Raw genomic sequence first — 27,895 nt, 5'->3', positions numbered from 1 at the left:
ATATCAAAGCAAAGCTTAACATTTTCATCTAACTCGTACTCCATTTTACCCATTTGTCTCCTCTAGATATATTTAGATGCCTTGCAACATTTGTGTAACATCCTTATATATAAGCAGTGAATTTTTTTTGCCTTTGAGATTGACTTTTAAAGATGGGTGCAATCATGGGACCACGCAAAAACCATCAAAAAAGTTTTAAGCTCTGCACTTATATTGCTAAATATTAATGAAAACTATTGTCAGAAAAGAAATTCCTTTATCGTTCTTCTATTAATAATATTAACTTTACTGTTAGAAGAGCAAAATTAGAAAGGCATATAGATATTCCTCGACTTACAAGAGTTCATTTAGTGACCATTCGAAGAGATAATGGCACTGAAAAAAGTGATTTAGGACCATTTTCCACAGAGTTGCAGCATCCCATGGTCATGTGATCAAAATTCAGGTGTTTGACAGCTGATTCATATTTATGACGGTCGCAGTGTTCAAGGGTCATGTCATCTGCTTTTGCAACTTTCTGACAAGCAAAATCAATAGAGAAGCCATTTCCCTTCACAACCATGTTATTAACTAAACAACTGCAGTGATTCACTTAACAACTGCGGTGAGAAAGGTCGTAAAATGAGGCAAAACTCACCTAACAAATGTCTCGCTTAACAGCAGACATTTTAGGCTCAATTGTGGTCATAAATTGAGGACTATCTGTACTTTCCATTTGTTTCAATCTGGTTTAATTATATAGATGAATGGTTTCTAGTTTGCAAAATAAAAAATAACCAACATCAGTTTAGTGATACTTTGCAACCTAAATCCAAGAAAAATGGGCTTGTTATAAAATTGCAGTGATAGAAGATATGCTGTAATCCATACGTTAGCAAAGTTATATCATCATCACTATTGTCATTACTATGATTATTATGATTATTATGCTTCTTTCCTCCCAGAGGAATGAAGAGGAATTCTTTAATATCCCAGAAGCTTCTGAAAATAAAGGGGGGAAAAAATCTAGTCTCAAACCACATCTTCAATTGAGGAATAAAATGAATTATATTAATGTTTATTCAAGAGTGAGGGCAACTGATGGGGCAAGCAAACATCTAAGAGACATTGCAATTATGCTTGTTGTAAAATGTAAACATTTAGAGGAAGACTATATAAATTGCCAACAGGTTTTGCAAGACCTTGGAGATTCTAGTAGTTGGCGTCAGAAATGGGCCATATCGGAAGTCAGCTGGCAACTCATGGATCAAGAATTGGGAACCCGGAGAAGCACCGGGATATTCTGAAAACTATGGAGCCGCTGCTGCTGAAATCCAGAAAAGTGAAGTCTAGCACTCGATAGAACTTTTAAAAGTTTAACTGCTTAGATTTTTTTAATAAGGCTCATCTTGCAAATTTCAGACCATTCTGACAGTTGTTCTTTCTTTAAACAAATGCAGGTTTCCAGAAATAAAGTGCATGTATGCACATACACACGCGTGCGCCTGCCTTAAACAGAGCTTTGTTTTAGTAGTCAGTTAAGCGCTGCTTAGGGTCAAACCTTTGGGTTGCATGTTATAATGCAGCATCCAACCTTTATTTCACCGTACAGCAAGGTATCATACCAAATGAAAATAGAGGATGTTCCTCCTGCATCTATGAAATTTTCTTATATGGGTTTCAGCTTGTGATTGTTCCCTCTTCACCCTAGGTGGTATAATTCACACTCTGCAAGGCCAAGTGTAAAGTACTGTTACTGTGATGCTGGCAAGTTTCACGCCTCCTTAGCAGCACTGTAAGCCAGCACAAAAAGGGAAAAGGCACAAGATCCAAAATATTTTTGATCTTCTATTGCCATTCTTTTCGTGAGTCCCCCCCCCCTCCACCCCTGGAAGAATAATTCTGAATCGAGACAGATGTTACCTTGGGTTTTAGCAAATCGGGACTACATCCATTTATTTTCATAAGTAATGGAAACGCACAGGAAAGGCGCCATCCTCAGGGGAGGATGAACGTAACTACCCATTATCGCCTACGAATTTGATCTATCAGGCAAGATACTAGGGGGGAAATGGAGATTGTTTACGTGACTCAAAGGAAGAAGCTGCTATGCCAAACCCGTATAAGAACCCCCTGCAGCATTCTCTCTAAAGCATTTGGGATTTTATCAGATCTTCTGAGGACAGGATGACATACCAGTGCTATAGTCTCTCTCTTTTGCTAAGACTAACAGAAATAAAGCCGCCTATACAAAATAAACTAATCCATAAATGTGGGTGTACAACACGCATGTACCCAAAGTTCGAAGCTCTTGGTGATACATTTGGATGTTCCCATTGCCCCAACTTGGCACCTTTGAGGTGGGAGTTGCAGTTCCCAGAATTTGCAGTCAGCCCAGCCAGAATTGTGGATCTAACCATCACAGCTTCTCCTGCCCGTTCTGTTTACGGCTGTCCAGCAATTCGGGCTGATTACTCTGGAAGCTGCATTCATAATGTCCTGGAATGGACCAGATATGAGAAGGCTACAGTTGCTAAATGCTGTCAGTGGTCATATCTTCTCTTTGGTTATATTTATTGCTGTCTGTAAACCAACAATATAAGCCAATGGTAGCCAACTGGCAACCCAACGATGCCTGAGGAATTTTATTTCTCTCTTATGGCTCTGCTAACATGAGACTCAAGTTATCATCAACCATTTCCCCCTGCCTGTTTTCATGGATAGTCTGACCACAATTGGAGAAGGGAGATAAACACGGAGACCCCTATTTTGGTAATGTGGTAACCTTTGAAAATGTAAAAGTTGGCCATCCTCAGTATGGGCTACAAGCAAACTGGATTCTCACTGTTATTTTATTGGGCTGTATAAGACAATTGTCTAGTGTATGCCAAATACAATTATGTTTATGTGTTTGGCTCACTGATCATTTGACATCAAACGCCAAATTCTTCAATATTTTAGTGTCGCTTTCTCATTGGGTAACTTGACATGGGACCAACTTTCAGAGAAGCATGGGTTCTAGACCTGAAATAAATCCTGCAATTCATAGAATAACTAGCATTCCAGGAAGCAAACCTTTAACAGAATACCAGAGTTGGAAGGATCTTGGCGGTCATCTAGTCCAACCCTCTGCTCAGGCAGGAAACCCCATATCATTTTAGACAAATGGTTGTCCAATTTCTTCTTAAAAACTTCCATTGTGGGAGTAACCCATTTGGTATTTCTTCCATCCCAAGTAAGGACATCTTGAAATCAGGACATTTTAATATCTTAAATCTAACCTCTGTGAAATGCTTTCAAACAAATGGCTCATCCACAAAAGAGGTACTTCATTGCAGTAGGTGGATCTTGCTTTCTCCCCTCTGCCCCCCAAATCAAAGTCTCACATAGGTAAGGAAAAAAGGGAGAATGGCTATAAGGAATTACCAAAACAGAATGTATGTAATAAAACCAAATTTATAGGTGTATGCTTTCCAACCACTAGTAAGATAAATTATTGGTTTTATTCTATAAATCTACTTTAACTTTAAGAAGGGAGATTCTTCGTTGTTGTGCTATTTGATTACAGGCAGGTAGATTAGTGAAAAGCAAAATACATGTGAATAAAGTATAAGCAGATTTGGAACAGGGATATGCAATTGTGAAAGAATGCAGATACAAATGAATTAGAAGAAAACACTGGTTATATTGAAAACAGAGGGAAATAAAAAGGAAAACATATTTTTTTTTCTCCTGAAATACTTAATGGTTCAGCAAAACTATATAGCCACGTGCATAATATTGGGAAATCTGCTATCTGCATTCTTAAATATTTTTTTTCCTTTAGCAGAATCCTTCCTTCCTTCCCTTTCCTTCCTTCCCTGCCCTCCCTTCCTCTTTTTTAACCAGCTTCCTAGATTCTACAGTTTATTCCAGATATTAACCATACTCTGAAATACAATAATGATGCTCCGTGTAGATAGGAATGGAATATGATTAGTACTATAAGCTATAGGGTAAATTTGATATTGCTTTTAATTTGCTCTAATATGGGGATTTTCATCCTTGTTTTAAGCAGGCATATTCTTTTACTTACATACATACATTCATTCATTCATTCATTCATTCATTCATTTATATTTTAACCTGGTACTTCTTTGAAGAAAAGGAATTACTGCAATAGTAAGAGAAAGGTATAGAATAAACAGAACAAGTAGTCCTCAACTTACGACCACAATTGAGCCCAAAAGTGAGACATTTTATGATTTTTCTTGCTACAGCTATTAAGTGAATCACTGCAGTTGTTATGTTAGTAACACAATTGTTAAGTGAATCTGATTTCCCATTGACTTTGCTTGTCAGAAAGTTGCAAAAGGTAATCACATGACCGCAGGACATTGCAACCGTCATAAATATGAGCCAATTGCCAACTGTCCAAGTTTTTATCTCATGACCGTGGGGATGTGAAATTTTTTTTCCAGTGATGTAACTTGGAACAGTCACTAAACAAATGGTTGTAAGTCGAGGGGACAGACACACACACACACACGGCTAAGATTTGAAGAACCAAAAAGGAAAAGCATTTGGAAACATACTCCTTTCCTCTCTTCAGAGCAAGTCTTATATCTAAATAAACTGGCATATGGGTTGTTTGGGAGGAGTTTCACTTTTAAAGGTGTCTTAAAAACAGATCAACAAATAGTACATTGTATATTTCATCATCATAACAGGCACTACAAATGAATATGCTAAGTTATAGATTATGTCATATGGATTAGCAAAAGAGAATGGTTTTAAATTTAAATAAGTTTGTAAATACTGTATTTATTCAAATTTACCCTAGCATTTCTTTTGCTCTGTACTGGGGAGAGGGAGAGAAAAGAATAAAAAGGAGCTTTTCACTTCCAATTTTCCAGAAGCACAACATCTTAACAAGCAGATAGAATCTCACTATCAGCAATATCTATATGGGATGAGAGTGGGGGGAGGAGGTTAGCCTTTTCTAATCTGGTACCTTCCAGAAATAAATTGGACCACATCCACATCATTCTCTCTCCAAATGGTTGTTGATTATGTATGCTGGGCGCTATAGGAGGTAAGAGTCCAAAAGAGGTTGGAGAATTCAAAAATTGAAGGTTTGCCTTTTAAAGGTTGATGATCTATGTTTTATTTTCTTTCTTTCTGCTTTAAATTTATTAAATTTATTATTATTATTTAAGGATATAACAAAGTAGGTGTGTATGTAAGTGAGGTAGGTAGGTAGAATTTACCTGTTTGCTGCTGGCAAATATATGCATGTCCAAAAACTCTGATCAGGCATGTACCAACAGTTGGCATCCTATATTCATTCAAAACTGAGCATGTCCTTCAAACACTACTGCGGTAAGTATGAATCAAATAATGTTTGCCCATTTCCGATTTGTAAATTTAAAGCGAAACTTAGGAAAAAAGCAGATTCTAACTCAATGATCTGGGCAACTTCATTTGATCCTAGTGAGCAGGCAACCCATTTCCTTGAAAATAATGCCTTTTCTTGCATGTCTGTAAATGTATGATTTTCAAAAGATGCAAACATCAGGTGCTTGTGTGTTTTGCAGAATGGAATAGGTGGAGAAAAGCAAATAATGTGCTTTATTATAAAAAGAGCAAAGGAGCTAAAATTAAGGTCCAAGCAGCAAACAAAATAAAGCAAAATAACCCAATCACAAACATACAATCGCACAGAATGTTATCCCTGGAGTTTTTTCCCCCCTATTTTCATTTTATATCAAAAGGTGAACAGAAAAAAAACCACAGGATATCTAAAACCATCCCTTAAAATATTCAAGGAAAAAGAGAGGTAGTGAGACAGATTGTGAACCTTATCCTAGAGGTCACTTTTTCTGCCTGATGTTTTCTGCCACCAGGTTCAAGGGAAGCGGACTATGCATATGACTGAATCCTGAATCTTGGTGAGTTTTCTATTTAGTTATATACCAAACCGGTTAATGTATCAAATATGTTGTAACTTCTTTAGTGTATGTAGATATTTATTTCTTAAAATACATGTTTTACTATTAACATATTTGCGTCCGTTTGAGCGGTACCATTTCAAGCACAAACTTTTGAAATTAAGCCCTGATATGGATGTCAAGTCATCAGGCTAAGACACTACAGTACTCTCAGCTCTACATTTAATTTTGGAATAATCAGAAGCTAGAGTTTGGCTTGTCTACCCTGTTTCTCTGAAAATAAGACCTCCCCAGATAATAAGCCCTCCCCAAAAATATTGCAACACAAGAAGCAGCCATGAAGTGACCACGTTCACTGCCTCCTGCACCTCAAAAATAATAAGACCTCCCCAAAAATAAGGCCAAACACTTATTTCAGGGGGTCAAAAGAAAATAAGACCCTGTCTTATTTTTGGGGAAACACAGTAGCTCTTTTTTAGCCATGGAAATGTCCTCAATTGCATTGCCCATCAAAAAAGGGCATAGGAGATTAAGAAGCTCAGTGGGCACTACTCATTTATTTTTATGGAATTTTAGGACATATACTCTCCTTAATGAAAGAAGTCGTTTTGCTCCAATGTTCAGGTTTCCTTAGGTCCCCAGCAAGAACATTACGAATGATAATAACGGCATACTTCATTCTTGTTCCTGAGCAGTTGGTATCAAGAGATCTGTGCCACCAATACCCCTGGAAGCCTGTGTGGTAAACACCAGGCATGCTCAGAAGAAGAATCTGGAACTTACTCTTTATTGAATGGGAGCATCGTAACCATATCCTATCAAAGCCATTCCCACAGAGTATCTTTTGCATACCAGCTTTTTATTGTTGCTCAGCATGGAAGAAGGTATCTTGTGTATCCAGACATCCATCAGAGGCCCTGGCAAAATACTTCAGGAGCCCATTCCCCACACCTCTCCCTCTCCTTCTCTTCCCCCTCAGCACAGAGGAAAGAATCAAGGGAAATCTGCCTGCCAAAGATGAGTTCACCCGTTTTCAGGAGACAGCTGAGTCAGCCCTCACAGAAATGAGCTGTCATAAATATGCTTCTGAAAAGTACATTTTAAAAATGCTGCAATACCAGGATGTTTTAATATTTAATTAGACTATCACCACACTGCACATGGGCTCTCTCGTTGCCTCACTGGGTGCATGAATGCATCTGTGTCTATCGTCCCACAATAACAAACAAGACGCATACAATGTGAAGTTGCGTCTGAACAACACTTCAAAAATGTTGCAGAAGGCAGATACCCCCCGTGTTTATGCGAGACTGTTGTGTTTTCTTCTGTTCTGTCTCTCTTTTGCCAGAGCATTTATCTAACTCAGGCTCCTTCCAGGTTTTTACCCCTCAAGTAGCCTTGTAATAGTATAAACCTCCAATCCTCAGGCCTCTTCATGTGCAAGCATAGCCCTGGGAAATGGCATTGTTTTGAGAAATTATCTATCACTGCTGCTTGGACTAGGGGGAAAAAACATTTGGGGTGGCGATAACATCTTTCTGTTTCAAAGGCATGCACATGACATGTTCTGCCACTTCTCAGGGCCTAATCATGAAATTTACTTTAAATGAATTCGATTTCAAAAAAAGAGTCTTCCTTTTAAAGTTACTTGCCGTTTGTTCATTTTAAAGCTATGGGCCCTTCAGTTTAACTCTGATATATTCTTGGTGGAATAAGTGATTTTTCAACTGCAGCTGACAAAGTTTAGTTTAAAACCTAACTTGTTAGACCCAATGTTTTGTCTCCTAAGCAAGGCAACTAGGAGAAATTCAGTTCTTATCTCTCAGGTGTAATGTACTGGGGATACAGCCTCTGAAAGTGGAACCTCCAATTAATTATCTCAGATAATAGATAGCAATCCCTAGATCAGACTTTATCACAACCTAGGTTGTAGCCCATATTTTGGGTCTACAATTCCCATCAGCCGTCATATGAAAATATAACCAAGTATTAAGAGTAGTGGAAGCTGTTGTGTAAAACGCCTAGGGCAACTCAGGGTAAGGGAAGTCTGCCTGCTATTTCCCTCAAGCACTGCTTGTTCATGTTAAATTCCTTACCTGGTTCTTATTTAGAGCAGAATGCACAGGGGATATTTGCTCATGACTTCATCACTGCCCACTTCAATTACTGTAATTTGCTCTGGTTGGGATTGGCCTTGAAGACCACCTGGAATTTTCAGCTGACTATGAAGTTCCAAGCACCTCTATGTTTTTTATTTTAATGATTTAACATAATGCATTATTATGGTTCGTTGCACAGTCAGCCAGATGTTCAGACTGGATTGGGCATTTTTGTCCACCCATCGAGTCCTTCCCAAGGACCTGAGATAGGCAGGTGTTTATTATTATTTTAACATGTGTGAGCCACCTAGAGCCCATCAGAATTGAAGGGGCATAAATGGCATAAACAAACAAAGAAACAAGCAAACTTCCATCAGATGAATTTCAACAACTGAGATGTATGCTCTCGTTCCATATTTTCATCCCTTTAATCACTACAAAGAAGCTTCTACGTGCCCTACTTACATTAAGAACATGCAGCTGCAGAAGTTAATAATTTTTACCCAAGAGTAATAGGAGTAACTCATCTCCTCACCCATCACACGTTTTTTAATGAAACCAACTTGTAATACCAGAGCTACCTTCCTTCCCTTTATTTAACAAGCAGTGGAATGTTTCAGGAGTGAGTTACACAAACATGAAAGTATATGTTATTAAATTAACAATTGCTTATTATAAACATTTTAATACTGTATTGCTTATTCTGCTTCACTGTCTCTCCACTGTAGGCTTCAGATAACAGATAGGCTTATAGAAGGGATGGGAAACATTTTGCTGGATTAATGCTGCACTTTTCATAGGGGAGGCTTTTGCGTTGCAAAGTGAGCAAGGTACATCACAAATGAAAGTGAGATGGAGGGGGACACACACACATTTTCTTAAAACTGAGAAGTGTCAGCTTTAGGTTTCATAGGTTTCTCCAGCTCAAAATGTTAGGAAACTGTACTGTTGAAAAAAACTGGACGTGAAGTCCATTCAGCAGATCTTGGTGCAAAAGCATTTGAATGTCTATGGAGATTCTAAATCCGTGATGGCAAACCTATGGCACGCGTACCCGAAGTGGCACGAACCAGGCCTGACACGTGCGGTGTCGCCTGGTTCCTGTTCCGGGTTTCTGGTGTGCATCTGCATGTGATGATCAGCTGACCTTTGTGTTTGCGGCAGTGCCAGAAACGGGAAGAGCTGGTCTTCCGTTTTCCAGTATGAGCATGCATGCTGGCCAGCTGATTGGTGCATGCGTATGCGCGGCAGTAACCAGAAGTACATTTCAGGAGAGCGGAAGTACTCTTTTTCCTGGTCATGGCCCAGATGATGAAAAGTGTTCCCTTTTAAGCACTCGGTGCTGCCCGCCTGCGCTCCCTTTTCGGCATTCCGTGCTAAAAAGGTTTGCCATCACTCTTCTAAATCATCCAGGTTATGGTAGTCCCAAAGGAGTTTTTTTCCAAAAGGCAACTGAACTTTCTTGGGGGGTTCTTCCCCCCCTTTGAAAACATTTTGCTTCTCATCCAAGAAATGGAAGTGAAAAAGCTTCTTGGATGAGAAGCAAAATGTTTTCAAAGGAAAATAAAAAGAAACCAAGAAAACCCAGTTGCCTTTTGGGACATTTATTTGAATGAGAAAATTCTTCACCCAGAACTTTGATTCAAGTGCTTAAACCCAGTGGAGGTCATGTCTTTTCACACAAGATTCAGTCCCCCGTTGTCCAAAACATTTTTTCCTTTTGGCAGCATAGTACAGAATGGGAGAAGTCATTTTTAATTACTACTGTTAAATTGGGAGCCCAAAATGCTTTTCACAAGAGATCTACCAACAACTCCAAATTTACCTTCTGCAGCCTCTATTGTAGATCAAATGCAGCTGCTTGGACGTTCGTTACGATAATGACTCCGTTTTGCAACAAAACCTTGATCATCTGAGCTGCCTGTTGTTAAATTAATGGCTTTTTTGGAACAAAGCCATAGGCTTTATCTTCAACCGAATTTTAGAAGATAGCAATGAGCACATAAAAGATGACCCAAAATTATTCCTACCTATCCCACTAACCTCTAGCAGAAGCAAGCAAACAGCAAAATGTCCTGGATCTGAACAATAAAACTAACAAACAGGCAAAATTACATATGTGTAATTCTACAAAGGTTTCTATCTTCTCGGAGTTCTGCTTTCCTTCAGCCTGACATGTGCCTTTCCCTCCCTCAACTACTCTTACTCTCATCCTTTTTACAATCTTCAGAAGAAGTGCCACTAATAAGGAGAAGACAAGTAAAATCTCAAATCTGTTTTAACTTTCACACACATCTATTTTCTCTCTTTTTGGGTGGGTGGGGGTGGATAGAGTGAAGTACACAATTCTTTTTCTGAGGAATTTGCTTTACCGCAAGAGGCAGGGAGATATCAATATGGGACAGAAGTAGAAGAAGGGAAAAATAGACAAGCGTGTGTTTTGGGAGAAAGTTCTTGGCCAGGATGATAAATAGCTAACTGAAACTCCAAGCTTGTTCCATAAACAGTGAAGGGTGATCATTTCACCCTGCAGTGAGCTGGTTTTAACTCAGAGTGTATGCACATTCTAACCAGTAATGAAATTCAATTTTTTTTACTATCAGTTCTGTGGGCATGGCTTGGTGGGCATGGCAGGGGAAGGATACTGCAAAATCCCCATTCCCTCCCCACTCTGGGGCCAGCCAGAGGTGGTATTTGTTGGTTCTCTGAACTACTCAAAATGTCCGCTACCGGTTCTCCCGAACCTGTCAGAACCTGCTGAATTTCACCCCTGGTTTCAACCTATGCTTCTGTTACAGCTAAGTTGAAATCTTAAAAGGTGTTTTTTTTTTAAAGTTTGAATACAGCTTAGCTCAAGGTCTATTCACTCCCACCCAGAACTGCTTTGTTTCCTTTCACCATGTTCAATGGCCTTGCATCGGAGACACAACTGTACTGCACTATAAAAGAGAGATAAAGGGATCCTACCTCCCTGAGCCGCCTCTTGTCTCACAGGGCAAGGACCCTCTGCTGCTGATTCAAAGTCTTCTAAAATTAAAAGTCACAACTCTGCCTCTCAGTATTTCAGAGCAGGATGCAGTCCCACCAGTTTCGGTCCTGTCAGATTTCCTACAACATCATCACCTCACTATCCATTTCAGGAGCTTCTAATTCCAGTCCGGAATGCAATCCATTGAAGGGGAATCAGTAGGAACTTTGGCCCTGAATGCAACCATCCAACAGTCAAAAGAAACAAACAATTTAGCCAAAATAGCGATGACATGATCTCCTTCTTCTCCACCAATTTGCTTACACATGGGAGATTGCCTGTGCAAAACTCCCATTGCTTCTCATGCAAGGCTCTTCTCAGCAAAGCAATTTGCTGCTTTATCCAAGGGTATTATATATTATTACACTGACCAGAAAGCATTGTTGAATATACAGAATAAGAGGACTTACTGCACATGGCATTATGAACGGTAGCGTCCCACTTATCTGTGTGCTCTGGAGGACAGCCAAATTTAAGGATAAGAGTTTTGTTTAAATGGATAAATAGTTTTATCGAGGATAAAAGTTTTGTTAAAACGGAGTGATATACCATCTACTGTGAGATTTGAGAGTCCTGAGCCTCAGCTTGGAAAATGGAGACGTTCTCTTTACTGCACAAATAAAAATACATAAAAGGGGTTTTAAAAAAATCATTCAGGCCACTTTGTGTATTAAATGTCCAATTCCTAGGACTCTGCCATTATCCTGGTCTTTCTTACTGATATGATCATACAGAGCTCCAAAATGACATTCTAGAGTAAAGGCAGATGTCTCTATAAGAGTATCAGAAGAAATCTATAGTAAATTTTGTTAATTTATCCCAACTAAAGTTTAACAGCCTCAAGGCTTCTGTCATTATATGATACCCCTCTGTCTAGAAGGTGATTGTGGGCTTGCTGTAATAGCCCTTTTTAGTCACTTGAAAGAATTTTAATTGCTCAAAGGCTTTAGTACTAGTATGTGCTATTACTATGACATTCTAATTAGACGCATCAGCTATTTCAACTGTTTTAAAAGAATAATCAAAACTTGGCCCTGTAGATCTGGAAGCATAAAAAGTGTCTTGTTCGCTATTTTTGCAAACTTTTCGAAGGAAAAATATCAGGAGAAAAGTTATATTGGCCATAAACTTCTCAGGAGTATATCCCCATTGCTATATTCTAATGTTCTCAGCATTTAAGATTGCAGCCATATGCAAGCCTTGAATTTTACCTCCATCTGCAAAGCCTGAAACTATGATATGCAAGATTTTTGTGTTTGGCTTAAATATATCTTTCACTGGGAGGATTCTTTGCTGTTTAACCCAGAGTCCTAATGTTCATCTTTCTGGCTTGCATCCAGTTGGTGTCCCCTGACTTATAGAAGACTTTTGTATGCTGGCTTTTGCAGCTGAATGGCTGCAGGGGGAATCACCCAAAAAAAATGCCTCTCTTCCATTGCCAAAATCTCTGCTAAATTAGAGTATTCCATCAGCAGAGGAACACTATACATATCATTTATATACCAGCCTATCTGCAGACTATACCAGCCCAATGCACAGTACTCTCTGATAATATGATCTGAATGCATCAACATTAATGGAAATTTCTTAGGTATTACGCAAATCAATAACTCACAAATTAAAGTAATTCAATTCAAAATAACACTGCATGTGAGGTTTATTTTTGAGTGGGAGAGAATTAAGGATTTTGATTGTAGTGGGAAATGACTGGATGAGTAAACAACTTAAATAACATTACTGAAGTAAGAATCCTTGAACTACTGTATTCAGACTTGTTTATTTTTAATGTTCTCTAAGTACGAAACAGAGCATGAAGACAACCATCTATAGGTACACAATCAAGTTTTATAGGCGATTCTGACCAGTTCTTCTAATTTCACTTTGATCCAATATTCACATCTCTGGTCTGAAATCAATTAAGTGCTTAATATATCACTGAAATAGAAACTCACAGAGTTTCATTTACACAAACACACACACACACACACACTCAGAAGAGTTATAAATCAGATGCCAATTTGCATTCCTGATTCTGATAATGTTCTATGCATTTATGTGTACGAGTGTAAGGAAAAAAATTGTATGGTTTGTGATAACCCCTGAAGTACACATCAACAATGAACAAAGCTAAGAAAAGTATGCAATTTTGTGTCCTCTGGTGACTGAGTGACTCGAAGCTCCTCTAAGTAGGTACATCCTTATTACATAAATGGAATTCTGCCAAGAGACTTTTTCTTGTCCAAGGCAGATAGATTTTTGTTTCCCGTGCAATATTTTCAACACTTCTCATCAAGATTTCTCTCTCTCTTGCACACACACATACACTTCCATGGATTATCACAAATGCCCTTTCTGATGGTCACTCGTAAGTCAAAACTTGGTTTTATTTTATTACTTATTAGAAATTATTGGTGTTAATTCTGTCAATCTAATTAAAAAGCCACACGTTAAATGCCAGTCTTCCCTACATAGTGCAGAAGCCATTCTACCACCTTGTTTTACATATCAAAGGCAAAACATTGACAAGAATGCATCCGTGTGACATGGTAAAACTAAAATAGGGAAGCAGCACTCACAACTAACGGGACTGCCCTCTTTCTCTCATGCGTGCATGCATGCACATGTGCATGTGCACACATGTGTACATCCACACAAGGGCAATCCATAGAATCAATTTAGTATATTCAATCAACCCAATACTTTCCGGTTTTAAAAGCACCCATCTTGAAAAGTCTGTTCTTAAAATGGAGGAAAAGAAAAATGTTGATCCCTGGCTCTGAAACCCCTGGTTTAATGTGCAAGGGGCATTTTTGTGAATGGGTACTGCATAGAGAAAATGAAAGGCAAGGAGAGATGCTGTGCTTTCACATTATTTATGCGTGCAGTCTGCGTTAATGGCATATGCAGGTTGACAGCATACATCCTATCAACTTGCTGAAGTGTATCTTGATTGTTCAAACACACTCTTAAAGGTGCCCGATCATTTATCAAATTAAAATAACTGTGCTGTGTTCCAAAGGGCTTGGAATATCTGAATTGTATGCAAGCATTCTTAGTACCCCTTATATTTCTACATTTCACAACAAATCTAACTTTCAGAAGCACTCAACAAGCAAGGCAGATGTGTGTGGCTGAAGTGAAGGGAGTGAGGGAAGGAAGGAAAGAAGGAAGGAAAGAAAGAATGAAGGAAGGAAGGAAGGAAGGAAGGAAGGAAGGAAGGAAGGAAGGAAGGAAGGAAAGAAAGAGGGAAGGAAGGGAGACTTCCTCCCCTCACAATCATGTTGGTCCAGAAATATACCATTTTATGATTCTGGTTTGGATTGTTGATTTTTGTTGTTATTGTTGTTCTACTCTCTGTCACAAACTTCAATACAAATCTATTAATCCAGCAGGAAATGATGGACTCCAGGAGGCTGACCAATTAAATTTAGACTTATGAAAAATCATGAATAGCTTGGTGGCTAGTAAACTACAATTTTTATTAACTTGAACAATGTTTCTGTAAGAAGTAAGTAGAATCTTTCCCATGAATGGCCCTTATGTAATTTATTTAACTTTGTGAACCTTGCCAAAGCCTTGAATATTTTTAGATCTTTCTGTTCTACGGTTTGGCATTTTTTTCTTTCTTAATATAAAAAAAGTGTGATTTTCTGAAATGATATTTTTAGGCTTCTGCTTGTTATTTTAAACAGTCTTCCTTGATTTGGATTTGCATATGTTGAGCAGCCTCTGCTCGGGATTAGGACTGTTTTGAAGATGCGGCCATGTAAATTTTGCAGTAGAACAACTGCTTTGCACGTGGATATACAGCTATGCCCCTAAATTAGCACACAGAGATTAGTTGCTACTGTGGCAAAAAAATGTTTTATATGAATAATTAGACAAGATAGTGGAGCAATTCCCAGTGGAATAATGTACATTTCAAAAATGAACTTTAATTTCTGTGTTTGCACGTGCGCACACATTCATTCATGTACAACCACAACTGCCTTGTGTAACCATGTGCGCCTTCTCATTCTTGTGCAAAAGATCAGCACTGGCAGTTTCTAGTTGTTATCTCTGCATTGCCTTTCATGTCTCATGCCACTTGTCATTTATAAGTAAAGATGGTTAGAGTCTTTAGAATACACCTTTGAATATTAACTCCTTTACCTATTCAGTGATGGCAACCATGTTGCAGAAACAGACTGGTGTCATAACGCAGTATTTATTAAAATTTATTTTTTAAGAAATGTTGGGGCCATGGGAGAAATGATAATTTGGAATGGGGACAGATAATTCTTTTTAGAGCCTTCCTCTCTATAAAATTCCTGGTCCCCACTTACTCCATTTAATGATAAATGAAATCTATTTGAAATTCTAGTACTCTTTCCAAAGCCGCCCTATCCCCCACAAGCCTAGAATTATACTGTGTCCATTTTCATTCAAACAAAATATCTGAGACCTTTTGCCATGCTTACGAATCTATGTCCTTTCTGAGCAGTTATTACTTTTTCTCCTTTTTAGTTATCTGGGATGGCACAATTTAACTTGTAGATGGGCAGGTTATCTCAAACACTTCCTATTTATTATAAAAAAAAACCCACCCTTAACAATGTGTATATACATAGCTGGCGAGATGGAATCGTTTTTAGGTTTTCCTTCTACTATCTTTCTTTGGTAAGATTCTTGCTTGCATATAAAAGAATCAACAGCAATGAGAAAATTCAAACAGCTTCAGGCAGGAATAATGATGAATAATACTGCTAATATCCCCCCCCCTTTTTTTTTCTTTCTTTCTTTAAAATTTTCACAGCTTTGACTTTGGACCATCTGTACGGGAGACGCATGTGTGTGCACGCACACACATACGCACACGAATGTAATGCACAAAAAAATAATGAGACAAAACATTTTAATTGCACCTTTTGTGACAAGGTTACTAAAACAGCACTTTACCATAAAATTTCTACAGTGGGATTATAAAACTATCAGCACTCTGCTATAAGAAAAACAATTTGCTGAACATTTAAAGCTAACTTCAAAAATTCAAGGTCTCTATGGCCAGCTTTAAAACAGAAACTGTTCAGGGGTAAGGACAGGCAGGGTACAAGTTATCTCCATAAGGAGAGGATTCTAAGGAGGAGGAAGTGTTGGAATACATGCTTGATCAATGAATGTATGCCTTGTGGAATTTTGCCTGGGAAAACGTAAAAATTAAGTCCTTTCTTGTAGAGCACTTTGCGTTCCAATCTCTTCCCCGTGGATTTGCTTTATATCTGGCCTTCTGGAGCTCTGCTTTTAACATGTTTTGCTTCTTTTACTTCCTAAAAATGTGTTGGTATCCACAATGTAGGTTACAAATCTTTCCCAGCTATTTCCTTTAAGAAGTATCCTTCGCATATTTTAATATATCATGACTATCTTGAATCGAGGCCTTCTGTTTCTTCATTATATTAATCTAAATTACATAGATTATACACATTAGGTTTAGTCAGACATTAGTCAGCCACTCTTTATATAACAACAAGCATAGAAAAATATTTAAAAATGGCTGCAATTCCATATAACCTTTGTCTGTGTATTCACATATTTCAAATTCTGGTTCTGGAGAGGACTTTCCCGTATTATAATTGTGCATCAGTGTCAAGATATCATCAATAATTTATTCTATTTATTGTCAGTTTGCTTCTTTAATGTAAAAGAAAAATGTGTTCAACTAAGCACATGTTCTAAAATATTTTTTTTAAAACAATCACAGCAACCATTCTAAAAATAATATTTCTAATTAGAAGCTTAGTAAAATACTCATATTTAAAACACACATAGTGGAAGAAAAAAAATAGAAAGCATAAAAAAGATCAATAGAAGGATTTCAAATAGCTTCGAAGCACAAGGCGTGTTGAATCCAGACTATGGAAGAAAAGGAGAGTGATTGACACAAATCATACTCCTCAACCAATTTGCCCAGGTTTGCATTTTAAAATGTCTTTCTGTTGTTGCTGAATGCACACAGTTTTTTTAAAAAAAGATTTCAGTCTAATGAGCATCTTCAATTTTGTATGAGGTAGATAAGTATGCAAAAAGAAAGGTAGATTAAAAAAATTAAAACTGATAAAACCCTACAGAATTATGATTCATTCATTTTGAATAAAGCACAAAGTATGTGTAGCTTGTTGCATTTGTTAGGAGTTTTTAAAAATCTCATTATGCTAAAATTAATTAATAATTTGCAGCTGGATATGCCATTTTAAAAAATAATAATAATTGTCTGCACTCCTGTTTGATCATTTTTATCCATTTTGGTTTACCTCATGCCATTCTTTTTAATCCATATACTAATTGTAATCCCATTAAAGCAGATATAATTTTATTACCATTCATAGTTTGTCAAGCTAGCAATAACGATGGCTGCTACTGCTGAGTTTAGAGAAAAATAAAAACTGTCACACATTTTCCTCTTCTGATGTTTAAAGTAACTTGTAAACAAAACTTAAGTGGCTGTGTGTGGTTTTGTAAATCTAAGATTAAATCCATACTTCCATAAATATATATCCCATAAACAACTGTACACCCAAATGAAGGTACATACTACATATTCAGAGCTGGCCACAAAATTTGAAAAACTCAAACGTATGAGAAAAACCTTAAGGTCAGAAATACATATTAAATAAATGGATTAAATAGAGAAGCTATTTAAGTTACACTGGAAACGTTAAACGTTCGTGAAGAAATAAAACAAAATGTTTCTAACGCCAAATTATTTACTTCAGATAGGTCTTTTAAAAAGTAAAAAACAAACGCAGCAAGCCTACATCAGCTTTTGTGAAAACACAATGAATGGAAGACGTTCTGAAGCATAGCCAGAATCTTGTAAATTTCAAAACGTCTCATTCAAAACCTCTCAAAGCATCTATTACTTTTATTACCAGTTTTCCCATTCCAGCTTTGGGGTGAATGGGGCGGGGGAGGGGGGGAGTGAATTGTTACTATTGTTTGGATTTTTGCATATTGATATATAAAACCTTGTTCTAAATGGTAGACACACCATTCTGCTTTTGAAATGCCCCCTTTTGCTTCCAAAGATCTTGCTTCCAAAAAGATCTTAAACCAAGGGATGGGCAACTTGAAATCCTGAGCTGCTTTAAGCATACGAGTGTCCCATTTTGTGCATGCATTCTCACTAATGTTCTGCGGCCAACACCTGCTATTTTGCACACCCTCCCGGTCCCGGGCAATTAATTGATTAAAAATGGATGCCATGGACGATCTCTAAAGAACCTGGCACATACCACCTCCCTGATTTTTCTTGCCAAACATTGTGTCTTCAGCAAGATACCACAAGCGCTTGTTAAAACTAACACATGCACTGCAAAGCCCATTCTCACCCTGACACTTCAGGGCTTTATATAGAAACAGGATTTTATAGTCTTATACCACCAGCTCCATTAATGCTCATCCCACACATACAGCTACCCCTAATCTGAAAGAGCATTGGGGGGGGGGGTGCTCACCTTTCCCAAGCAAATAACAAGGGGAGGGGAGAAAGAAAGTGCCTTGTTTGTGCAAAAGAATTTTGTGAGGTTAATACGAAAGAAAGAAAGAAAGAAAGAAAGAAAGAAAGAAAGAAAGAAAGAAAGAAAGAAAGAAAGAAAGAGAAAGAAAAGAAAAGGTTCACTCCCTTTCCTTTCGGTGGGCTTTCCCTTCTATTAAGTGGCATGTAGTAGGGGGAGGAAGGTGGATCAGCCTGATATTTCTAAACAGAAATATCACGAGTGGGATCTGGGGCCTTTAGTATTTTGCTCCTTACCAAAAAGAAATGTTCAGATTGGCCAAAAAATATTCACACATGCCCCAAAGCAAGCTAGGGGTGTCCGGGCAATACTTGGTCAGAAAGGGGTCACCTCCGTTGCACTTCTGAACACCCCCATTTCGCAGAGCCCCCTGAAAAGAGTGGGGAAGAAGCGCGGTTCCCCTCCTTCTCTCAAGCTCCCCGATCCTATGAAATCTCTCTGAGCAGGCGGGATCGTCCCCTCGCTCGCACGCGCGAGGATCCGCGGATGCAGGTCTCGGGACGGGATTCTCCGCTGGCGGAGACTTTCAGAAAAGATCCACGAATGCATTGTCGGAGAGCGAAGAGGAAAATAAAATGAAAATAAAACCACTAAGCCATTAAGAATAAGGCTGCAAAAAGGGGGCATTTGGAAAGCAGAAGCAAAACCGGTTCCTGTTTTTAATTTCTCCCTTCGCAGCCACCGATGCAAAGGATCGATCTACTGCAATATCACACACACAATACACACACACACACACTCCTTTTCTTTCTTTCTGGGAGAAGGGGGGGAAGGGCAGCTCAATCGGGCGCCCCTCCTTTGGTGCCGGCGCCCCCTCCCTCGCCCCTCCACAGAGTCAGGGCGCCCGATCCTCCCCGCAGCTCTCCAAGACCCCCTCCGATTCCCTCCGCTCCTTTCACCCCGGCGCTCCGCACTGACCTGTGTGCGTAGCCATGGAGATAGGCGAGGGGAAGTATTTCCCGGGCTGGAAGTGTCCTCCGTGCTGCACCGAGTTGTGCCCGGCGGAAGCCAGGCGGCTGGAGCTGTTGCGGTGGCCCCGCTCGGCCAGGAGGGGAGGCGGAGGTGCGAACTCCCGGCCATCCATGCCGGGGCTGGCGCTTCCACGACCGGAGCCCCCGGCAGGAAAGGGACAGCCTTGCAGCGGGCGAAGATTCGCCCTCCTCCGCGGGAAAGGGAAATCTGCAGGCCGCGGGGGCGGGGAAGGAAGGGGCTCCCCCTCAACACCACGAGGCTAATCGTATCCCTCCAAGCGGCCTCCGCTTCTCGTGGCACCGGCGATCCGGCCTCATTCTCTGCAAGGCAAAGGGAGAAGAGAAGATCAAGCGCGTGAGGAAGCCGTCGGCACTGGACGGACTGGATTAACCGCGGGCAACACAACGGCGACCTCGTCCTGGAAGCCCCGCTGATGGGTTCCCCCACCACCCCCAAAAAATTACTCCCCCCCCCGAGACTGTGGAAACTAACTCCCCCACACACACCCCGCGCCGCTTTCTACGTCTGCCCCTCGTTTGCCGCCTGCCTTTTCCTTTGTCGAACGGAGCAACTGGTTCTTACGGATTACATGGTGACCACCAGATTTAAAAGAAATAGATCGAACTCTCTTAAAAAAATAATAATCGTGGAAAATAGAAAAGGCAACAATGCGGCGCTTCCAGGCCTTGTACTTTTTTTTTTATTACCGCGGCGGGGAAGATTCAAATAAAGGGAGGGGGCCGTAAGATGAAAACAGGAGCGGTGCCTCCAGTGTAAATGGGGGAGGTGGGCGACGAGATGGTTGGGGGAGGAAAAAAGCGTTAAGTTTTATTATTTGTGATAGTTCTGTTCAACTATGGTATTTGTAATTTTGAACTGATCGGTGTTCTACGATTACATGGGTTATTTCTTTGCTGCTGTATTTAGACAACTTTATCTTCAAATGGATGGTTTTCAAAATGTTAATGTTAGGTATAGGGGAGTGTCTTTTATTTGCCCCTATGTTAAGTGTGATGCGTTGCTTTACATACGTATATATGTACCTGGGTGGAAGGAATGGGAATTATCTTTGGTTCGCTGGCTTCCCAGTTTGCAAACCAGTTGCCTTGATGCAACCCAAGCGAATGCATTCCCTGCCACAGACCCCAGATGAGGGGAAAAGAGTTTGCTGGGCTTCAATTACTCGGGCTCAGAAATAAATATCTCACTGTAGACACTTGAGTGGCAAAGTCCTGCATTCCTCCTTCAAGGGCAGGGGTTTAAATTCTACAACTGTATTCTTAGACAAAACAGTTATGTAAGGTCCTTCCTGTGCATTCATTCCATTTACACATAAGGGTTTCTGGCTTAGACCCAATGTGTGTAACATTAGGCCAAGAGGAAGGAGGGGGAATAAAAAGATCTCAAACCCTCCCCCCCCCCTTCAGACTTGTGCTGCACTGAAAGATCACACTAGCTTCTGGGTACAAAAAATGTGCATCTCCCATATTTAAAAAAAAACCTCACTGAACTATCAATGGAGATCTAATGCTTCCACAGGGGGAACGAGGAGTACCCAAATTATTTTCTTCTTTTACAGTGAGGTGGTTCATCCTATGCATCTGTTCTGATAAGAGAACATTGTTTGAAGGATCCACAACCCATTCAATCCATACTGAAAGTAACTGCGTATTGAACATGCTTACAGATTAACAATCTGGGAGAAAGGGAAAACACATTTGCTTACCTTAATGTGTCATGATTGGAACAATGAAACAATATTTTTTTATTTACTGAACACTATTTTAAATGGTTAGGTATAAAGCTTTTAACTCTTAACATTGCTCGACTACTTGGTGTTTGATTTAATCTATAACTGAAAACAAGGTATTAAATGACTACATATTTGCACAGCGGATAAGATTACACATGCACACATGTATGTGTGCATGCATGCACACCTACATAAAATAAGGGGGGGGGGGAGAAATACGGAGAGCTTTCTATTGTAAGTAAACAGAACCACTACGTACAAAAATACAAGTTTCTTTATTACTGGAAATTTTAATCATCTACATATTGCCAATATTTTATATTTTACAGTTTGGGGGGATTATAAGAAAAATGTACATTCTCATCACCTCCCACCCACCCTCTTTAACAGTAAAAAAATCTTCCCAGAGAAGCAGCAGTAAAAAAATAATGGACTGGAGGGAGGGGGTCGTGGAAGAGTTGAAGCCTGGAAGACAAAAGCGAAATTAGCAACTTCAGCAAGTTTGAGTTCGATACATCAGTATGAAGGGAACATTGTGTATTGGTTTACCTCCCCTCCCCCTTACGATTTTTTAAAATATTTGCATATTTAAGGGGGGGAAATGTATCAGACTGAAATATACCAGATTGGAAATCCTGATTATAGATCGAGGTAAAGTTTTAGCATCAGCGTTCCAGGAATAGCACTTTGACTACCACGTACCGTGCAGAGGATCTGTTCTAAGGTCGGATCCATTTTGGCAATTGTTATTGCTGGAAAAGGATAAGGCAAACCAAACGTTTCTCCAAACCGGTAAGCGGGCTGATGTGCAGCGGGAGGGCCTCCGGATCCAGTCAATCTAAATCAGGAACGATCTCGCCTTCGGGATCTTCCTTGGCTTCCCCTTCGGCGCTGCCGAAACTAAAGACGATTCTTTTACAAGGAGGAGGACGCGTCGCCGAAGAGAACGAGGTAGGTTACTTTAAAATCAATAGCCGAGCTCGGACTTCCAAAGGAACAAAAGGACGGTGTACATTTTGTACGGTTCGGTTCCAGAGAGCTACGCCCCCCTCCCTTGTTTTAATTGGGGCAAGGAAGGGAACGGTGTGTGTGAGGGGGGGGGGATAGATTAATCCAGCGGTCGGTTCTCTGGTCAATTGTTACTGAGTCGCCGAGGTTTTGCGCGGACTACAAATGTGCTCTACTCTCCAAGAAGTGGACGAAGAAAGAAACTGAAGATCCGGCAGAGTTCAAACGCTTCGGCGCACTGCTCTCGGGCCTTGTCGGAAAAAACAAAAAGGGTGAGGAAGCCTCTGCCGCGCTAAAGTCCTTCTTTTAAGCCTACCGAAGATCTCTCGAGAGCGGCAGCCATCAAAAAGGGCCTGTCGCTGCTACGACTCCGAAGGCTGCTAAGAAATAATAATAATAAAAAAACCTCAGAGATCTCTCCCAAATGGTGGGGATTTTTTCTCTCTCTCCCAGCTAAACGCATTTGGAACCATTTCATTTTGCTTAGATGTTCAATGGCTTGCTTCCCCCAGAATCGTTTATTATTATTTTAAAAAATTATTATTTTGCAAAGTAACAATGATCGTTCTTATTAATGAAAAGGAAGCGAGGCTGAATGGTTTCGATATATTGAGCTGAGCAAACAAGGCCACCACCCAAAGCAATTTTAGGGCATTTTAAGATCAAACGATGATCGCAAGCGACCATTGCGCACAGGCAAGAGTAGATTGAGAAAGAGAAAGCCGAGAAACAAAAGCGGCACACTGAATTATTCAGTTCCGAGAAACCTTTTCCGTCCGTCAAAAAAAAAATCAACTATGGTTCCCCGTTTTAAATTAAACCCCAAACAAGCAAGACGGATTTTCTTCTTTTTTTAATTAAAAAAAATCCTTAAGAGGCATCCTAACGGCAAGTTTTCCTCCACGCAAAAGACGTTTTTAACCTTACCGTGCGGAAGATCGGTTATACCTACGCACACCCCGGCGGGTAAATAAATACAAATGCGTATTTTCTTTATTGTTTTCATTTTTCATTGTAATTTAGAACCCTCAGGAATTCAAGTATTTTCTGACGCAGAGCATCTTGAACATACAGCAAGAAGGAATCAAAATCACAAAGATCGCCTATTATGATCCATTTTAAAGAAAAATGGAGGCTGCAAATTTACATGTATTCCTTTTACCACAATGCCTGTTTGCCACAATGTCCATTTGTTTCTCTTGTAAAGCAACCATTTGGAGTTCCATTTAATAATAAAAAAGAGCAGATAAACTGATTACAATTTCAGGTAAGAAATATGCGGACAATCATAGATTTTGTTAGCACTACACTATTCCAGGAAATAGAAGCCATTTAAAAAATAAAACATGAACATGCATATATCTCATAAGTTTTGCATTTTGTTAGAAACAATATGCATTTTCTTTCCCAAAGGAAGTGGTTTTTTTTAAAAAAAATCATTTAGTTGAGGAAAGGATACAATTGTTACATTTTTCAATCGTCAGGTATTTGCATTGCTTTTAAATATATAGATCTATATTTGCAGCAATGGTTTTGCTTATTTATATATATATATATATATATTAGATCTGACCATTGTGAAGGTATACATATTAACAATAAATAATTTATCAACAAATCATGAACGTTCAAAATGCTAAATAAATTTTAGTTACTTACTGGAGGGAGGGGTGTTCCTTTGCACAGAGGGAACGCAATACAATTAAATCAGTGAGTGGGACTTTGTTGTATTCCTATTGGTATTTGCACTGTGCTGACTGTTGCACTGTAAATGCACTGGCTGCTGCTCCTTGCAGAAAGGAAAAAAGACCCTGTCGCGAGCTTCAGCTTCCCCAGCCTCGCATCTCAGTCCTACAAGCAACTCTCCCTGCATACTAATAAGCTCGTGCCACTCACTCAGGGTGAGTACGCTCACTGATTGGACGCCTTGTCCTCCACGGTAATAAGCTCGTGCCACTCTCTCTGCGTAAACAGGCTTCCCAATAGGTTGGCGTGGGGCCAGGGAACTGCCAATCAGAGAACAGCAGGACTACTACTCAATCCAATGGCGCCTAATTCAAGTCCCTACAGTTGCGCAGCTCCCCTCGCGCAGCTTCCCTTTGCTTTAGCTGAATGGAAATGCGTAGCAATGCGAAGCGGGAGGGGGGGAGGAAAAAAAAGAGAGAAGCTTTGCAGAATGGGGAGCTAGGGAGTCCCATCAGAAAGCTGCTTCAGCTCGTAGGCATGCACTCACGCCAATCAGCTGGGCAGCGAAGGAGATACTTTGTGGTACTCTTCTCGCTTTGATAAATTGGACGATGCAAAAGTGGGGAATCAGAGCACCGTACAGATCAGGACGTCAGAGACTGCGTTGCCTGCCCTCCGGCAGCATTTACGAGTTACTAGACAAAACGAAATACCCAGAGATTTAGAGTGATTTAGGTCCTAAGTATGCTCTTATAGTTCATTGAGTCTTCGGCGCCTGTGGATTTGTCTTTAAAGCCATTCGAGTAGGCGAATCGCTTTGCCGCCACCTTCAATGGGCGTTTTTTGCAAGCTCAGGAAAGTCCCTTGCAAAAAACCCTTTGTGGTTTTATCAAAACTGGAGATTTGTTTGCAATACGGTCGCTCTTTCCTTTCCCTTTTTTGGTTCACGTTTCCGTGAAGACTCCCTGCCCATCTCTACCCCCTCCAAGATATGCTGTCTCGCTAAATTGCCACTTTTTCTTGTAAATAGGGTAGTCATATACACGTTTTCCTACCTGCACGATAACATCGCTCGCTTCCAAGGCCCATTTTTTAACGCTCGAAACCACACTGCATAAAAGCCTTCAAACGGCTTTGTGCCGGCAATTGAGAGGTTAACCGCATAGGCTTCAGTTTCTCTCCCACCCCCTTCGGTCTTTCCTTCCCCACTTCCAGGAGACGCCTTGATTGGTTGGCAGTCGCCCAGCCCGCTGTCCATCACCCAGTGTAAACAAGGCGCTGATTGGCTGCTCGCCAGTCCGCACTGGGCTGCCTGAAAAAAGCAATTACTGGCCCCGCGGTTTGCAGGGGGCCCGGGGCTGGTTTGATGAAAGGAGATAAGCTGGGGACTGTTTCCAGCGCACACACACACACACCCAATGCACTCCCCCCCCCATTCCCCGAGGCAGCGCCTACCGTCCCTTGAGCCAAAAGAAGGTCAAAGAGTGGAGAGGATCAAAAGGAGGAAAGAAAAGGGGAAACGGACTGAGTCTCTATTAGCGATTTTGAAAGTAAAGCCATTCATTCAAGGCAGGTTTGGTGCATCGGTCACCGGAGGGAGGGGGGTGCAGGGGCGGACTGATCAGCGGGGACTCCTCCCTTTACAGATTCGGGGTCTAAGGACTCTCGGCGGTGCAAGCCACGTAGGATGAGGAGCAAAGCTAGGAAATGTCTCGCTGTTTAAACGGGACAAGGAAGGGAAGGCTGCGAGAGGATGCACGCCCGGGAAGCCGCGAGCCGACCGAGCTGACTTGGGTAGAAGACGCTACGGAAAAGTCGATTTCATCGGCTCCGCTGCTGCATTTATAGCCTCGGTCCAGAGCTTCCCAAATTCCAGACAGGAGGAGCAAACTGGATCCATCTTGAGCGTGCCAACGCCTCCGGGAGAATGAACGTCCCGCTTTGGCACAGGCGGAATCTATAGCGAAGCTAACCGGGAGAAATGTCAGTTCCAGGGATCGAACGAGGTTGAAGGACGTGTACGTGTGTGTGTGCGCGCACGCGATGCCATGGCAGCGGCTGGGAGGCTCAGAATCCTCTCCAGCTCCCCCCCCCCTCTCACTCGTGATTACGATTATTTAAAAAAAATTAAAAGGAGCCTAATTGATTTAAAAATGCAGAATAAATCAAAATAACCCGTAAGATATTAGATTACAATGGAGCTATTCATTAACCAGAGGGGCGAATTAAATTAAAAAGCGAGCGAGTGTGTGTGTGTACGTACTTATGTGTATGCTTCAGTTAAAGGAGAGAGAAGTTGCATTTCCCATGATGATGATGATGATGACGTTTGCTGAAACCAGGCACCCCTTGATTATCCAGAAGAGGAGGGGAATTATCCCAATATCCCAACCCACTTAAGTGCTGATAATGTACTCAGTTTGGATCAGCACCTTCTAATGGTGGTGAGAGTTTATTTATTAACATTGTTGCTGTTCTTTACATCACATTGTTAATGGATCAATTATTATAAGTAACTTAGATACATATAAGCATCTACAGTTTGCAACCTGTTCAAACAAAATGAAACCCCAAACATGCTAGGCCCCTTACTTTCTAGATATTTTAGACACAAAATTTATATGTCTGTCTGCTAATACCGTAAATGTATGTTCAAAAAAAAAAAAGTACACACAAATTTAAAATTTTTAAAAACAGGCAGGAGAATATATAATTCTGAAAGGAGCCCTATTTGTGGCCAGAGGGAAGGAGGTAGTAGTTCATGGAAAGGAGAGTTGGGGCTCTTGAACTGATCTCAGAAAAAGTGAAAGCCAAAGAGGGAAGAACTGAAAGCAAAGGCACTTTTCAACTCATCCTTTCTGCCGGCAACACATCAGAAAACCTACAGGTTCAAAGCAGAGATTTGAAAGAGAAAGAGGCCATTCTGCAGGCAAAAATTAAACAGGGGAGGGGGGGGGAAACTCTACATTTGCAGCAGCAAATCTGACACATAAATGCATATGTACACACACAGACGACAACAAAGCTGTGTGTCTGTCTGTGTATGTGTACGTGTGTGGTGGCCTCCGAAAGTCTTCAACCCGCCGCCGATCTTGCTGTTTATCTAGGCCCTCAGCCAGAACATCGGCTGGTAGGCGTGGGAAGGGGTCAGAAGGGATTCAGTTGGATCTGTCTGCAAGGCAGAGTGGGCCTTACAAAACAACAAAAAAGCTGCAATGCCTGGATTACCTCCCCACATTGGAACAGGATCTGAAAACCTGCGAAGCAACTTTTGATTCATGCAGATTCTTCTGGGGGATAGGAGCAGTGGCGAGACAGAACTTGTCTACCTCGATGATCTTGGGTCCCTGTCTTCTGAAATGACAAACCCAGAGGAAGAATAGGGACTGGGGGTTTCCATCTGGTCGTGCTGCCCTAATTTTCTTTTAATATATGCCCTGTGCTTCCATCTCTAAATTGTCTTTCTGCTCCTCCTTTTATTCTCACTCGCAGAGAGAAAATTTCTCGCTCAGTTGGACAATAGCTTTCTAGTCAACCCAGTCTCTTGCCCTGACCTCGCTTCCATTTCCCTGGACAGAAAGCCTTTCAGTGTCCTTGTGTTGATCTCAAGACAGGCGTGGGATCTGTCTAAGGCAGAGTGGGCCTTGGTACAAGAAATCCTTGCTGGTTTCCAGGGTTTGGAGTCTTAAAGACTTAAGGAAGACTTAAAATTCCATGTCTTTTCCATGCAAAAGCGGAAATGCCACCTCAGGGTACTCTGACATTTGCGATAGAAGAAAATGAGCACTGTTCAAACATTACAGACAAAAATTGCAACATGTGAACAAGAGTCACCCTCTTGATCCTAAATATATTTGCCCGAAGTAAGTAAGGCTGGCTACTTTGGC

General features: G+C 40.5%; 1 protein-coding gene across 7 annotated transcripts in view; it reads right to left on the bottom strand.

Moving 5' to 3' along the window:
* Positions 1-27,895, bottom strand: part of BAHCC1 (BAH domain and coiled-coil containing 1) — a 133,552-nt gene that overhangs the window by 92,482 nt on the left and 13,175 nt on the right. For 2 of the 7 annotated variants that reach the window (XM_081934629.1, XM_081934628.1), the window contains exon 2: positions 19,508-19,881. In XM_081934629.1, the coding sequence (XP_081790755.1) occupies positions 19,508-19,673 (166 nt within the window). In that variant the 5' untranslated portion in view covers positions 19,674-19,881. Of the gene's footprint in view, positions 1-19,507; positions 19,882-20,067; positions 21,350-22,016; positions 22,573-23,981; positions 24,669-27,895 lie in introns of those variants that run through there. The other 5 variants (XM_081934626.1, XM_081934632.1, XM_081934630.1 and 2 more) reach the window with 5 other exon arrangements.

Source organism: Natrix helvetica (genome assembly GCF_964273705.1).
Source record: "Natrix helvetica genome assembly, chromosome: 1".
NCBI classification, from domain to species: domain Eukaryota; kingdom Metazoa; phylum Chordata; class Lepidosauria; order Squamata; family Natricidae; genus Natrix; species Natrix helvetica.
This window is presented reverse-complemented; position numbering and strand designations above follow the sequence as displayed.